The sequence below is a fragment of the Hylaeus volcanicus genome, chromosome 6, assembly GCF_026283585.1.
Source record: "Hylaeus volcanicus isolate JK05 chromosome 6, UHH_iyHylVolc1.0_haploid, whole genome shotgun sequence".
Classification (NCBI taxonomy): Eukaryota; Metazoa; Arthropoda; class Insecta; order Hymenoptera; family Colletidae; genus Hylaeus; species Hylaeus volcanicus.
Window position 1 is genome coordinate 10980102 of NC_071981.1, and position 15641 is coordinate 10995742.

General features: G+C 36.8%; 1 protein-coding gene across 9 annotated transcripts in view; it reads left to right on the forward strand.

The window, feature by feature from the left end:
• Window positions 1–15641, forward strand: part of LOC128878821 (protein abrupt) — a 145252-nt gene that overhangs the window by 67103 nt on the left and 62508 nt on the right. For all 9 annotated transcript variants that reach the window (XM_054127366.1, XM_054127367.1, XM_054127368.1 and 6 more), the window contains exons 4-6: window positions 12501–12734; window positions 14941–15147; window positions 15233–15398. In XM_054127366.1, the coding sequence (XP_053983341.1) occupies window positions 12501–12734; window positions 14941–15147; window positions 15233–15398 (607 nt within the window). The remainder of the gene's footprint in view (window positions 1–12500; window positions 12735–14940; window positions 15148–15232; window positions 15399–15641) is intronic.

Sequence of the window (15641 nt, forward strand, 5' to 3'; positions counted from 1 at the left end):
CACGTTGGAGATGACATACATTCGATAAGGGTTAATATTTTAACGAGAACCTTGAAGTTGGTGATCTTTGCAAGAATAATATTTGATTCTAATTTCGAGAGATATAATTTTAAGTCATCCTGTGCCCAAATGTTTAGGCGATTCCTTTGTTTAATCATTATTTAGAAAACAGCACTCAATTCCTTTCAACTAAATATGATGTTAAAAATGCCATACTTGAAACTTGAATTTTCATCCACAGCGTCTGAAATGTATTATTAATTTAAATCAAAACTTCTTCCAAACTATTTTGTTTAACCAAAAGTTTTGCTTCAATACTTGGCCACGCAAAATGAGAATCGCTACCAAAAGCAGATCGGATGTGAGATAATCAGATAATAGACGTTGAGAAATAATATCTTAACCGAAACATTTGTTATTGTACTAAATTCGGTATACAACGTTTTTACAAAGTTCGATCAGAGTAAATCAGGTCCATTAGAGCTCCTGTTTAGAAAAACAGATTGCAACAGACAATATTATTGGATACGTGATAACATTTACACCTCCAAAATATGTACAAGGGGATAAGTTATGGCAGATGCGGATAACTCGACGACTGTCTGTACCGTGTTATTCGTGGGATTACTTGTTTTCACGGATGAATACACTGTAGCATAAGTGGAAGATAATTATAGTGGTGTACACGGAAAAAATTGCCAGATGATTCAAGTTTATGCATACAAAACGTATATGTGCGTGATGACTCACGAACGACCAATCGATATACGCGTCATGTTATAGAGATAATAAAAGAGAACATCGTACTCTTCACTTTACGCTTTGAACAAGATTAATTTATCAAAATAAACGTTAAAATTCTTGACACGTAATGCATGCAACTTGTCACGTGTTGTGCAATGTATTACAACGCCCGTACTGGCCGTTTCCTTAACGTCTTCAGCTGGACCAAGATAATCCTTTCCTCAGAAATTATATGCTGTATGTTCTTTCTGGATAATATGTGACACATTCGAGAGATGCAGCATTATCAATTATGGCAAGAATATACTGCCTTTCTATTCTTTTAAAGTAAAGTCTTCTTATTTTTGGATAGCAAACTAGTATGTTTGGGATCCAGCATGCTCATGACGGTATATCACGATTTGTTGTATATACCTAATAGTACTAATTAATTTAAAGAGTATTCTCTGTTTACCAGTTTCTGATCGAATTCAAGTACAGAGATTCAAGAAAAACACGTTTCAAGTTTCATATTAAATTAGCCTAACGGGACGACCGGTGATATAGACGGTTATAGCTTTGACAATTTAGAAATATTTTAAATATGATTTGATATAAATAATCCGAAGACAATCAAAAATCTTGTTTTTGATCCAGAAAAAATTAGTATCCCCTTTCAGAAGGAATCATCCTCAATACACGTATACACGTATACGCGATTGTATTATCTCCACTATAACATCAACCTATTACCACAACAAAGAGAGCATTAAAAAAGAGTTTATCGCGTTCCTTTTTCGTGCCGGATGCGTATGACAGCCCTGGGCGGTACCACGATCCGAACCGCCAGAAATTTCCAGCGGTACGTCGAAATGAATCGATTCCAGGTTAACCGCGATTGTCGTCATAGTTATCTCGGTCGGATTTCCCAGTCTATTTACCATCGTTAAGGGGAAACGGTCGGCATCGGTAGCGCAGGGTCGGTTAGGCGGAGAAAGACACGGTAACCGCGTCGAGCAATGTTTGATCGATACTCGCTTCCTCGCCTCTTATCTCGCGATTTGACTGCTTAATGCGAGGAAAGCTTAAAACATGCGTCAGTAAAACATCAACTATCCAGATAAGCAGATAAGGGTCGACGGTGTGTGGATGTGTGTGTACGCGCGAACCATTTGTGTGTACACGTTGGCGCGTGTTGGGGGTGTACGGGACTCTGCGTGTGTCAAGACTCGTGTGACGGAACGGATATGTTTCGCGAAGCCATGACGGCCGCGCGTTCACTGCATAACCGGATCAGAAACCATGCAATCGTATCTACTTTTCTACTTACGCTTTAGTTGGGGTGCTTCGCCTACATGCGATCACGGTACTGCCGCGACGCGCGATTACGAACACTTCTTCTGTTTCTTTTTCTCTTTCCCCCCAGCACGGTGTTAGAGCTTTACCTGACTCGCAAGCTGTCAGGCGCCAGTTTTCACGAAAGTTTCTTACTTTCTTCATCGCGGAGTCTGATAAATTTTACTCTAGAAAGAGATTGGTATTTCTCTTCTAGAGTACTCTTACAGGGAATATTCATATGTACCCGCGGCCTATTTATAGGCTTTTTAATTCTAGTGTCTATTGGGTTGATTCATAAGTAACTTTTGTTCCTTAACTTAATTAATTAATTATGTTATCACCATTTATTATCACTTATTCTCATTTAGTAGGCAAATTAAAAATTGCTACCAGCAAAAGATTCCCCGAAAACATGATTATTTATTACCTGTAGCGGCAATTACTTATGAACAATTATTTGTGTTCTTGGTTGTCTACTCATAATAACCAATTTGACGAAACGGAAAAGCTCTTGTTATATCAAGAGCAGTGTATCAAAATTAATCTTAGCCTAGATTAATATTTACCAATTTAGAACATCCTTTTCTAAGTTGTAAACTGTAATACGATATACCTGGTAATACTATACAAAATTTAATGTTAGCCTAGATTAATGCAAACTACATAATATGGAAAATCCTCTTTTGAGTTGTAAACTGTGTTCAAATAGACCTGTAGTTAAAATTGTAAATGGAATTTTCAGAATACAGTTTGACAGATCGATCGAACGGATCTTATACATGAAATTTGATTAATATCGATGAGAGAGAGAGAGAGCACGTAATATAATTATGTATGATTTTGAATGTCAGATACGATTACCCGCCATGATCTTGTAACGATGCTGAGTTGAGCGTTTTTGATAATGCTTCGTAATTATAGTCAAGGATAGATACAGATTGATCTAATCTGCGATTTGAACTCTCTAAAAGTACAGTATATTTCGTTGCAGAGCTAGACTAAATAGTTTAGAGCATAAGTTGTATGCTTCCAATTATCTAACACAAGTTTCGTGTTTAGGCAACCTACGTCGTGTGTACGATTGCTTGAACTCGTTTTATTATAACCACCCTTATCATTCGATATTCCATTTTAATAATTGCCAATGATCGAAATATAGAATGGCCTTCCTTACTCGAGAGAATCGATTTTTATGTACCTGGTAGATCCTTGAAGAATAGACCGTTATTCGTGCCAAATTTTAATAGCTCCAAACTGGATCATCTTGATACTGCAACTAATTTAGAATTCTGTTCGTACAGATGGAAAAACTATTGAACACCTGCTGCGACTTATGCAACATCTAGTCTGGTAACTACCATTAATGTTCAACATAGATCAAAACGTGTAAACGATATTCGTTTGTTTTCGAGGTAACGTCTCGTCCGAGGAGGTTACGAGATAGGTAAATATAGATTTGCTGGTGAATCACTGAGTTTTAATAATGCATTTAAGGGGATAGCCTGAACTTTGCCTTTTCACCTTGTTTTCTCTGCTATATGTGGTGATTCCATATGTCTTTTTCCTCGTTGTGGCAAATGAAGTCGTTATATTTAAAAGAAAGTTTTCAGAGGTTTACATAAACCTTTTCACGTATGCAATCACCTCGGATCGTTAGCATTTAGAAGACACGAGCAATAGAGTTATCTACATATAAATATAAAATAACGAATAGAAAACAACAATTTAAATATCTAAAATCTATATTTATCTCAAATATACATTTTAATCAATAACAAGATTAAGATTTGAATTCAATTGTTTGGGCGAAACATCTGTAATTTTAAACCATCAAACCCAAAGGGAAAGCTAAACAACAGAGTTCACATTACTTAACCTACTACAATATATTGTGATTACGTTTTTACAATACTTATTTAAAAAGGTATTCTAGTCTAGAACTTTCAGAAAATCTATTCTTTTGTGGCATTTAAAAAAAATGTAAACCCTGAAGAATATATTTGATGAAAGGATAAGGAGTATATAAGTATATGTATCTGGTATGAAATATAAAAAATCCAAAAGAATATCCGAAAATTGACGCTCTTGATTAAGATACTTTCTCAAATTGAGTCAACTTTTAAGGAAAATGACGAGAATAAAAATTGATAATAATAATAATTGAAGTGGTATCTCTGGAAGAGAGGCCTATGTTACAAATTTTCGTTTTATACATATGAATGAAAACTGTTAATGTCATCAGTTAGCGATGTCCTGTGCACCTAGTGCAACATAGGCCTTTCTTTCGATCTCACGTATTGTCTTACTCTCTACTTTTGTCTGTCTTTTACAAATACTCATCTTCCATTTCCAAGGCGTGAGTTTATAATTTTTCATGAATTGCTAATAATATTTTCCAATGTTCAAAGACACTAAAAACACTAGGTAATTGTCAGCTATTGAACATAGTTTTCCTAACAACATTTTCCTAACAAAAACAAAAAAAACAAAAAACAAAAAACAAATTTCAAAAATTGTTAACATAGGCCTTTTTTTCAGACAACCATTTAATTACAGGATGCATGATACATTACGCTATACTCGTGTTTATACTATATTCATTGGTTATCCGTTATTCGAATAAAATATTGCTCATCTTTCCCGCTTTTAACGCGTTCTTATCTATCGTTAAAGAGATAAATTGACGATGCATGGTAAGAGCCGATCGCGGGACCAATTCGCATGTAGGAATTTAACGATACACGGCACCGTCCCCGCAATAATTCCTCCTATTCTTCCGCGTTGATTCTCATCCGCCGGCTTTAGCGATCCGAGATACCGCGAAACGTGGGAAACCTCTCGCCCGCTTTATTACCAGGCTTTTGTAGTCACGCTCGTGCACCGAAAGAAAATTTTCCTCGAAGGCTTCGCGTATCCGAGCACCTCGCGTGTATCACTCGCCGCGGCCATAATTTTCTAGCCACCTGTAAGCGATCACGGTGGAATCCAGAGCGTCCGCTTTCTAAAAACTGTAAGTAATGCAGGAAGATCGTTCGATCGATTAAAGAGCATCAGAGGCTGGTTCTTGCGCCGCTGCTCGTGATCCGACCGGCTCGATAATTGATTAATGGAAATAAAAGGTGTACGAACGTGCATGGAACAGAGAGACGGGAGAAATAGTTATCTAGATACAAATTTCAAATAACGAATAACTTAGAAACAGGTTTTTATCCTTATACCTTCAACGCTATCAACAGTTCAACGATATACTCGTGACGAATCCCTGTACAGTAATTCGACGCGAGCCAAAGAATTCCTTCTGGACATATTTTAAAGACATGATAATTCTGTTTATAGAGAGATATACAGATGTATAATAATTTGGTTTACGTATCAATTGCGTTGAATGATGAATTTCAAAACAATATTAAGCCTTTACGGTCGTATGTCTGCTCTGAGCTACCACAGCAAAGAAAGATATTAATCTTATATTGTATTCATTAATGTATCATTTTACACTTTCTCTGTAGTTTTATTATTTGAAGTTGAATTCAAGGCATTTTCATTGCCAAAAGTTTTTTTTATTAATGATTAAAAATATTAAGAATTTCATTCCAAAATTAAATAGAAACAAAATAATTCGAGTTAAATTAGAAACTTAACATTAAAAACAAGTTTATAACTATAAATTTATTCATTTAAATATCGTAATTACAAAGATATTCGATTAATTACAATTTCATATACGTCTGCCTCCGATTGTACCTCCCATACATCCTTAAGATATTTCAAACATACTCCAAAATGACAAAAACGAAGTTACCGAAAGATACCACATGATAGAGAATCGTAAAATATAATTTTTACATAAAGGTATAACATTAAAACACATTATTATTACATTAAATCTTGTTTGTCCTCCACAATCTTGCATATTACGTATCACTGCTCGTTCTTCGGTAATTAATTCCGAACAATACGACACGTATGTCTAAATTTAGTACGACCGCAAAGAATTCAATGTACAATGCAACAGGACATTCCTTACACTCACAACAATTCTCTCCTCGTTTTTTATTTTAAATACATTAGACGAAATGGTTCTTTTCATTTTGTTTCTAAACAAAGTGACGTATTATCGACAGACATCTTTTCGCGTAATTGATTATTAGTGATACGAACAATTTGTAAACATAATTCGATTTTACCACGTTTTGTCGAAATTAAAAAAGCTTATACTCTAGTTTTTGCTGTATATTCTTTTCTAAAGATAATTGAGTGTCGTTATATATATGTGTAGCATGTGTAATTATACATGATCTATGACACGACTACAATACATTACTACAATCTTCGTTATTGAAAATTCAGATTGATTAAGGGTTAATAAGATAAGAATAAGAATTAGATCGAAAAAGATTAATCGTTAGGCTCGGAATGGCCATTGAAATAACCAATTATCCGTGTTTTTCTTGAAATCGCGACTCTCGATATGAGAGCCCCGTAGCATTTAAAGTGCTTCTAATGGGAGGAAAGTGGTAGTTCTATCGTGGAATATTGTGAAGACGGTGGAATGTCTATTGAAATAACTAATTACTGCTTCCTTCTTTAAATCGCAATGCTCGTTTTAGATGGAGACTGAAAAGAAACTAGGCTCTTTTAATGAAAAGAAAATAACAGCGTTGTGCTTCTTTTTACGTCGAATATTCATGGCAACTGCAGCTTTGGAAGGATGCAAAAATCGCGGTTATTGAAACAACGTTATTTGTTTTAAAAAGTCTTCTTAATCAGACGGAAACCGATATTTTCGTCTTTTTTATATAACAACTTTATTCATCGTATTAAAAATGAAAAAAAAGTGTATCTATAAAAATTGCGTTGGGTGACCTATTTATTTTGATCAATTCGAAACGGTTATTTATTAGAAGTTTAAAGAAAGATGAAATTGTAACTATACTCAAGATGGAATAGTTTTTATTACAAAAAGTATTGTTCTCTGTTACTACATTTAGTTTTATTTTTCCATGACATTGCTGCATTCGTTATTAAACGAGCCCGAAAGTGCTCCTCAGCGAGCTTTTTCAATTGCTACTCGCTTGTTTCAATTGTGACTTCCGTTTCGGCACGAGTCTGAGAGTGAACTTGAAGTACGTTTAATGAGACGAAAATGGAATTAAAATAATGTAGTAACGAAACGTCTCGTACCCTCTTACCCGCGAGCTAGTTTAGTCTGTGCTTGTGAAAATTGTCGACACAAGTGGAGGCATTGAGTTGAGGATTTACCATAAATTAAATTTTCAAGTCATACATTTGAAAATGAATGTGAAATCTTCGTGTAGGCTTAATTAAAGTGTTTTAATAATTTGAAATGTGAAATTGTATGATTTATTCAACTCTCACGCGAGTACTGTTAACATCTGAATTTAATGATTAATTTGAGATTTCGTTATTACCAGCATAATCACCTTTCTTTTATACCGTAAATGTATTCTTATCCATGATTTCATATATTATTATTTTATTCAATGTATAATTTCATATTACCCACAACATTCGTGGAATAGACGTGTATTATAATTACTGATACGCAAGAAATACTGTGTAGCTAATTGTAGTGTGGTTACACATACATACATATAGTTAAATTTATCCAGTATTTAATTTTATAAATAGGATGACTTAAGGGACTTCTCCTTTGCTTATATAGAACTATTTGACACATTAGTTTCAAATAAATATGATTTAATGAAATTATTTTATTGCACAGGCGTATTTAAATGTTTTTTATTTTATGCTATAGAAAGTTGCCTAGCAATTGACTATCAGCTCGAATATAACGCTACGTTGGCGTCATCAAACAGCAAGGTGTTAACTCATTCATTTATTTTGGTCCAGGTACTATGAGTTAGATTTGTAGTTCAAATGAAAAAAAAATATATATATGGCGAATTGAGTAACCTCCTCCTTTTCGAAGTCCGTTAAAAATGCAAAGACGGAGAACACGAAGCTCTGTACAATATTTTTGCTAGAGTTGGAAGAATAAGAAAGAATGGAAAATCGACTGCAGTAATTGTGAATCGTATCTGGACGATTTTATGGTATTGTGATCATCAATTGTGTTGAGGAAATTGCGATTACAGTAATCGTGTAATCGCCACGTGCGGTTGCACTATTATTCTCTTTGATCGTACTCGTTTTTGAACAATTACAGTATTACTGTCATAGTAATCGCGGTGCACGAATGGCGATTGTGGATTTCTATTGTAGTCGTGATTCTTGCAGTCGATTACAATTTTCCCAACGTTGAAAGGGAAACCATAGATTAGGATAACCAAGATATTTTTCAAGTTGAATCAAATATTAATAGAAACAGGTAGATATCTACTAAATATCAAGTAATATTATAGAAACAACTTGATCAAAGTTTGGAGTATGAGACCAGTCGGAATCATACTTTTTCCTCGTTATTGATGGAATGCGTGCGTGAAATCTAATTCCCCGAGCTCGAAGCGGCGTATTATTACGTGTCCGGCTCCGACGTGTCTAATTACCTTCGATTCAATTTCTAAATTACGGCTTCGCCGCGTACCATAGGCGTCGTTCAAAGGCGTGTATACGAAAAAGCGAAGAAAATAATTCACTTGCGTGGCAATTCGTCGCGAGAACTCGTCGACCATTCGCCCGGTCGTCTGCGACGCACGAGCGTCCATACAATTAATTATTGACCCGTTTTAATCGTGTTAGGTCTAATTAGTGGGGGGCAGAGTAGTCCGTCTCAAAGTTGTTAATTAAATTGGTTAATGCGATAAAGGTGAGTCCATAGCGGAGTTCTCCGTTCCCTTTCTCTCCTCACCTCCTTCGTCGACGCCAACGTCGGGCGTCTCTTTTAGCCTTTCGATGTTTCGGTTAGTTAAAAAATAGTTTCTCTTGAACGAAACGTACCAACATGTCTACATAAATATGTTATTTATTTGTACAGATCGATTAATATTGTAACTCGTTTTTTTTTACACCTGTGAGAGGTACCGATGAAGACTTGCACTAGAAATCGGAAGGTGTATTGCTTTAATAATAATACAGCTTGTGCTAACTGTTTTTATATTGTACTTTATCGACAGAAGCAGGATTTCTTTTACTTTTTCAAAATTCTTTCCGTTTGTTAGTGCATTCATCGCATGAAGATAATCCCTTGGTAATTTTTATCGATGACTGTGTGGTATTTTACATGTCATTTAACAACAATTTAATAAAGGGATATGTAAACAAGCACGATGAAATTACTTGTCAAAGTGTCCCGTGTATTTCAGTCTAGAGAAGCTGGATTATATTCCGTTTGGAACGGTGTCGCCTCGATGAATAATAGACACGTCTGCGCGTCGCTCGCTGTCGCAATGTTTACGTGGACACGTGTATCGTAATCCTATTGAGGACCGCTGCTATAATAAGAATTTCCATCGAACGGTTATCATAATTCCGTTACGCGTGTGTTTTCATGATTACGACAGCCACCCAGGGGGATTACCGCGATTCGACATCGTTTCTATGAATAATTACTACCTTAACATAGAATTCTTTCGATCTTTAACGGTTTGCATCGGTTCCACGGTACAGTTAAACAGGAGGTTCTGGTGTTTACAAAAACTTGGTTGTGACTAATGGCATTCTATGATCTTGAATCACACCATTATTTTAGCCACGGAAAGGATGGATGCTTCCGATAGTTTCAAATACGTTCTCCAAAGTGGTGTCTTCTTCTCCAAAGACTGTGATTTCTATTTTTTCCGTGAATTGCAGTTTATTTTGGAATACTCGGTATATCGTGAAAAACGACGTTATTCGGACGAGAGTTATCTGTAGAAATACTTGTAGCCAACAATAAATGCTTTAACGATTTCCTTTTTTTGCTGTGACACATACTATTATATGTTGCAAGCAGTAAAAAGAAGTTACCGTTAGATATATTTAATCGATTTTACACCATGAATAACTAAAAGTCTGAAGAAATTATTAGATTATCAAGAAAGTTCATGCCAATATTTTAAGAAAAATTCAAAGGCACATTTGAATTTTGATATATATTTATTGAATTACATAGGTACTATTTTGTTCCACAACCTTTCCACCTTCTAAGGGATGGTACCACCAATCAAAAATCGATATGGACATTTCAGACAACCCAATATATAACCGTGTCATTTATATATAACTTCGTATTATATCTCCCATTTATAAAAATTATCAGAAGAATTTTGTTAAAACATTCTTTACAATATTTCATGCTATTTATCTAATAGAATTAAATATGTATTTCTTTCTTACCGAGGATCGGATGACTTTACAGTTGAAACGCTTAATGAAGATGAAAAAATACTTGTGACTACATCGTTGGCTAATTTTACACCGAGTAAAGGTTTCAAAAGTCAATTGCAACTTTACTTGTCGATAAATGCTCGCAAGACTACATATCCTGGCCAGACGATCCAAGTGAGCCAGTATCTCGGTAAACGGCCCCAGTTCGAATGAGCGAAACTCATATTTGATTGCGATATTAACGCAGTAAAATTTTCAGACCGAATCGCGTTGCCTGTTGCCGCGAATATTCCTTTCACGACGCGAAATATTACGAAGAAGAAAAGAAAAAAAGAAATGAGCGTTCAACTCGATCGACGGCATCGAGTTCCAACCGGTCAATACCTCCAAGTCGAAGTTACAAAACCGGGAACGATTATAACAGCCGCGGTAAGCCGATCGCGGCCGACAATAATAAATATTCTTGCACGCGGTGCTTTACCTTATCGCCGTATTCGACCATATCGATAATCGAACAAATGACCGTGTTTTCGTCGAGATTCCGGTCGCACACTCGCATGGAACATGGAACACGCCGTTTACGCGTAACGAAGGCTGCCACGTACGACATTCCCCGCCCCGTTGACGAAATAATCGTGATGGCGTTATGGCAACCCCACCGCTGTCGGCCATTAATTATAATTAATATCACCATCGATAATGATACCCGACACTCCGTGTACAAGGGTGTCCCCGCGGTCGTGGCGCCTCGTGTAACGTCAGAAAATCGCAACCGCCAATTATAATACATGAAGCACGGGTAGAGAAGTTTTCGTCAGGGTTTGTAAGCTTTTATATAATGTTTGATAGTAAAGAGGGATGATTCTTTGTGGAAAAACAAATCGTAAATATCAGTCAAACAATTTTTCCCGTGATCTTCCTTTATCGAGAAAAGTTTCTTCGACAATCTATCGGAACTGGCTCATTGATTAACCCTTTAGGGTCGTATTAAATTTAGACATGGGTGTAGTTCTGGTTGGAATTAATTTTCGAAAAACGAGCAGTGATACATAATATGCGAAATTATGAACGACAAACAAGATTTATCAATTGTTTTGTGAACTTTAGAATATCTGTTTATACAAGAATGTATTTTAATGTAATGTTTTTATGTAAAAATTATATTTTATAGTTCTACATCATATGGTATCTGCCGATAACTTTCTTCTTGCCATTTTTGAGTATTATTTTTGAAATATCTTAAGAAGCGAGAATGCCTAATTACAGAACTTAATTTTGCAAATTTATATTCTTAAATGTGTAAATGAAATACACAGATGATAGATCTGATGATAGATTTGATAGATAAACTATCAAAATATAACCTTTTTGTAAGATAATTTGTATATAAGATCATTTTATTACACATATACGACACTCGACACATTTGCCAAAATCGCCTCGACCTGCTACCTTGCCCGGCCGAAAAAGTCGTGGACCAAAAAGGGCTAAATACAACGACTATTATACACACAACAATGGTTTTGAACATACAAGATGTGATTTGAGGAAGAAGAGGCGATTTGCCTTGTTTCTTCAATGTCTGAAAACTAAATAACGTTGATGCTCGTTTACCGTCTTCTACGCTTGAAAAACGAAAGACTTTTTCGTTTTCACGACACCTTCGTAGCGGGATTGTATTGCCGGGAGATACGCCGCGTTGAACGCTTGACACATTTTAAGCCGCACGACTTACGCGTCCGTATGTATTACCGTCCTCCGTTGATAGGCGATCGGCTCGTGGTTGGAAACCGCTGTTATGCGAGTAGTCAATTTGTAGCATTCGTTTGTGGTATTAAAAAGGGTAAGTCACCGAGAATGGTCCGCGAGGTAGTTAAAAGCGAGCGAAATGATATGAACGACGTGGATTGAATGTCGCTCGTTATGCGCGTCCACGTTGTAAATCGTCGTTGTAAATCAATTGACCAGCTCTGGCCGGGGTTGGCTGGCTGATAAATAGGATTAACTGATTTACATGAACGAGATATCCGTCCGGTCGGCATCGATCATAATCAACGCTGAACAGCGCAATCTGGAATTAATTCCAGTCGGTGCACCGGGGATCCGCGAAACATTCCTGAATCAGCGTTTCTTTTACTTTCTCGTTGCAGGCCAACCCATGCCAGCACCCGATCGTTATCCTGAGGGACGTCGCCTCGTCGGATATGGAGTCCTTGCTGCGTTTCATGTACCACGGCGAGGTCCACGTAGGCCAGGAGCAGCTGGCCGCTTTCTTGAAGACGGCGCAGATGCTTCAGGTTCGAGGGTTGGCGGATGTCAACAGCGCTGCCACCGCCAAGATCCCACCTCCGTCGTCCTCGGGCGGCTACAACGGTAGCGCACCGGTGAGTTCATCTTTTAAAACTTAACAGATCGATCTAACTCAGTTTGAAATATATGAAAATCCATTCGTCCGAACGAACTTGTTTTGGATCAAGGTGATTCGGATAATGCTCGCGACATCTTGAATACTAATCCAACGAGTCCAATTATGTCTCACAGTCCTGATGATATGAGTATGAGCTTATTCGTGGCATTACCGAACAGTCGTAAAAGAGTTGATAGAGCACCGATACAGGTAGTACACTTGAGGAGTATTAACTCTTGCTCTCTAAGAGAAAATCTCTTGCTGTGGCAACAACGAAGACTCGCGTTTTCTTCGAGCCGTCTTGCTTGAGGTTGAAGCTGGTGGTTTTCTTTTAGACCTTCAGAACCTTTCCTTTAGAACTTTTCGCCCATGTATAAAAAAACTAATAATATCAGAATATGCCCTACTTGAAACTATTTAACACTAAACCTACCGACGTTTATTTGTAACAATTTCTACCGTGATGGGACAAATGACTAGTCTTAAAGACACTTTTTTAATTGAATGCAAGAACATTTTATGGCAAACTGAATTAAGTAATACGTGAAATTTAATAATTGTATATAATTCATATATTGGATATAAGAAATATATACTAAAGTTTAAAAACGGTCATTTGAGGGGTCATGGTAGATTTAGTATTAATTCTATCTGAATCATTTTTCGCTATGTACAATAACATTTACGTAAACCGAGATAGTAACATCTGCTGGATCACCTTGTCTATTTCGCGGTTTCCTCACACGACATTTTTGGTCCTTCCGAGTGTTTACAATGAAACACAGCATTGTATCCTTTTCAATTTGCAGCACCCATGGTTTGATATGCGATTTTTTACACTGATCGAATAACAAATGATTGTTTCTTTCTATCGCGTAGCAAGGGAAGTGCACAGATACCAGAGACTTGCGAAATTTTCTGTTTGAAGGGTACCAATTAAAAGTTTTGGAGGCCATGATCTTGTTAAACAGACTGTATCACGTTCCTACCTTACTAATCACTCTCAGCATGACCAGCATTTCTCTTGATTGCAAATCTTGTTAAGCATCTATATGATACACGATTACTACATCCATCCGATACTTCTTGTACAAATGCTACAGTTAGCGAACATGGAATAGACACTGGTGGAATCCTGAATTCTAGCCTGACCAAATATCTTCCTCCCTGTTGTTGACTCATTTCATTAGGACTCGCACCCACCTACGCTCAGAATTCTTTTTCAACTAATACGCAATCCAAACACTCGAAACCAGTGTTCACGAGTTCATCGAACTTCATACGTATGACGCATCAGCCAGATAATAGACACTCACGTTCGGATATCTAAATTCAAAAGTACTGATTTATTATGTTGTAAGTTATTCGAAAAAAATGAGTTCTTAACATTTTATCTACCACACTATTTGAAGAGAGTTTACAACTTAGAAAAGGACTTTCTACATTGGTATACAGTAGGTGTAGAAAGTATTTGCACACCGATCAATTTTCATAAAACTATGCGAAATTGTAATTTATTAATAGACCTTTCGCCTAAAACACGTACAATGCGCTACGGGTAGGTAGGTGGGATGTTTTCTAATTTGTACGAAGCAATAAACTGACGTGTTTATGTTACAAACTCTACTGTAAATGGTTTGTCATAAGAACCGTACGAATACTTATTGCTTCTATTATATATTTCTGCCGATTTTTCGTATTTTCTTGTTAATTTCGCAAATTATATAAACTAGCAATTGTTGTTTGGACTATATCTATTCTAGAGATTTCCGAGAATATGAAGAATGTCATTGATAATAAAAAAAGAAATTGATCGATGTACTAGTATATTCTACACCAACTGTATATTAATATAGGCTGACATTAACTTGTGGACATTAGATACATCAAAAGCTTTGCGTGTTTCCTTAAATTCAGCACTGTAAATAAATAAAATTAATAAGCTCTAGTGAGTACACAGTGGAATCAAGAAGCCTATAAATAGGCTTCCAGTACATAAAGTGTTAATTATAATTCATCTAATCCAAATCACTTGTTTGCATGTCGTTTGGCAGTTCCGAATTTCCGATAGAGCAAGTTCAATGATTCGAGCATCGAGTATAAGTTTCGTTCGGATAAATGGAATTCAAGTTAATAGATTCCAACCGTACGTGAATTATTCGACAACGTTTATGTGTCGATAGGCGACGCCGCGCAATCCTTGGCAAGACAACGGCAGGGGAGACTTGAACGAGAGCGGTTTAAGTCCGCCGCCAGAGAAGAGACCTAGAAGCAACACTCCAACGCTTGGTAATCACGTCGAACCGAAAACGGACCTTCAGGACTCGCTTCTGGGGCAAGCTCTGGAAGGAGGACCCACGTTGCACACGACACCCACCAACAACGTACAGGTAAGGAGAACCTGTCGATCACTAGCCCACATTTCCGGAGAACTCTTCGGAAGAGTTCAAATATAAGAGTCATCGTTGATCTCAGGCGCAGTCTACCGGTGAAGACTCGAATTCCATGTCGGACAACGAGGAGGATATGTCGAACAACGACAGCATTTTGAACTCCGTCAAGACCGAGCCGAGCGATATCTTGAACGACTCCATGGAACATCATCGTAACTCGTTTCCTGCGGCGCTTTTGGGACTACCAGGTAAACTTCAAGTCAGATTTACTCAAACAATCTCTTCTCTTTTTCGTCTTGATCGAGCACCGTGAAATGGCGTTATCTCACGCTTGTTAAATATATTTTCACCATTCCTAACGCGAATTGGTTGTAGATCTACGCGATACTAATGGGTTTCTGTTTTTAGAGATTTTTAAATGATGTACATTGACGGTATGCAAAGTGTCCATTCCAAAGTTTTCATAAAAGTATATGTGGGATCAAACAAGA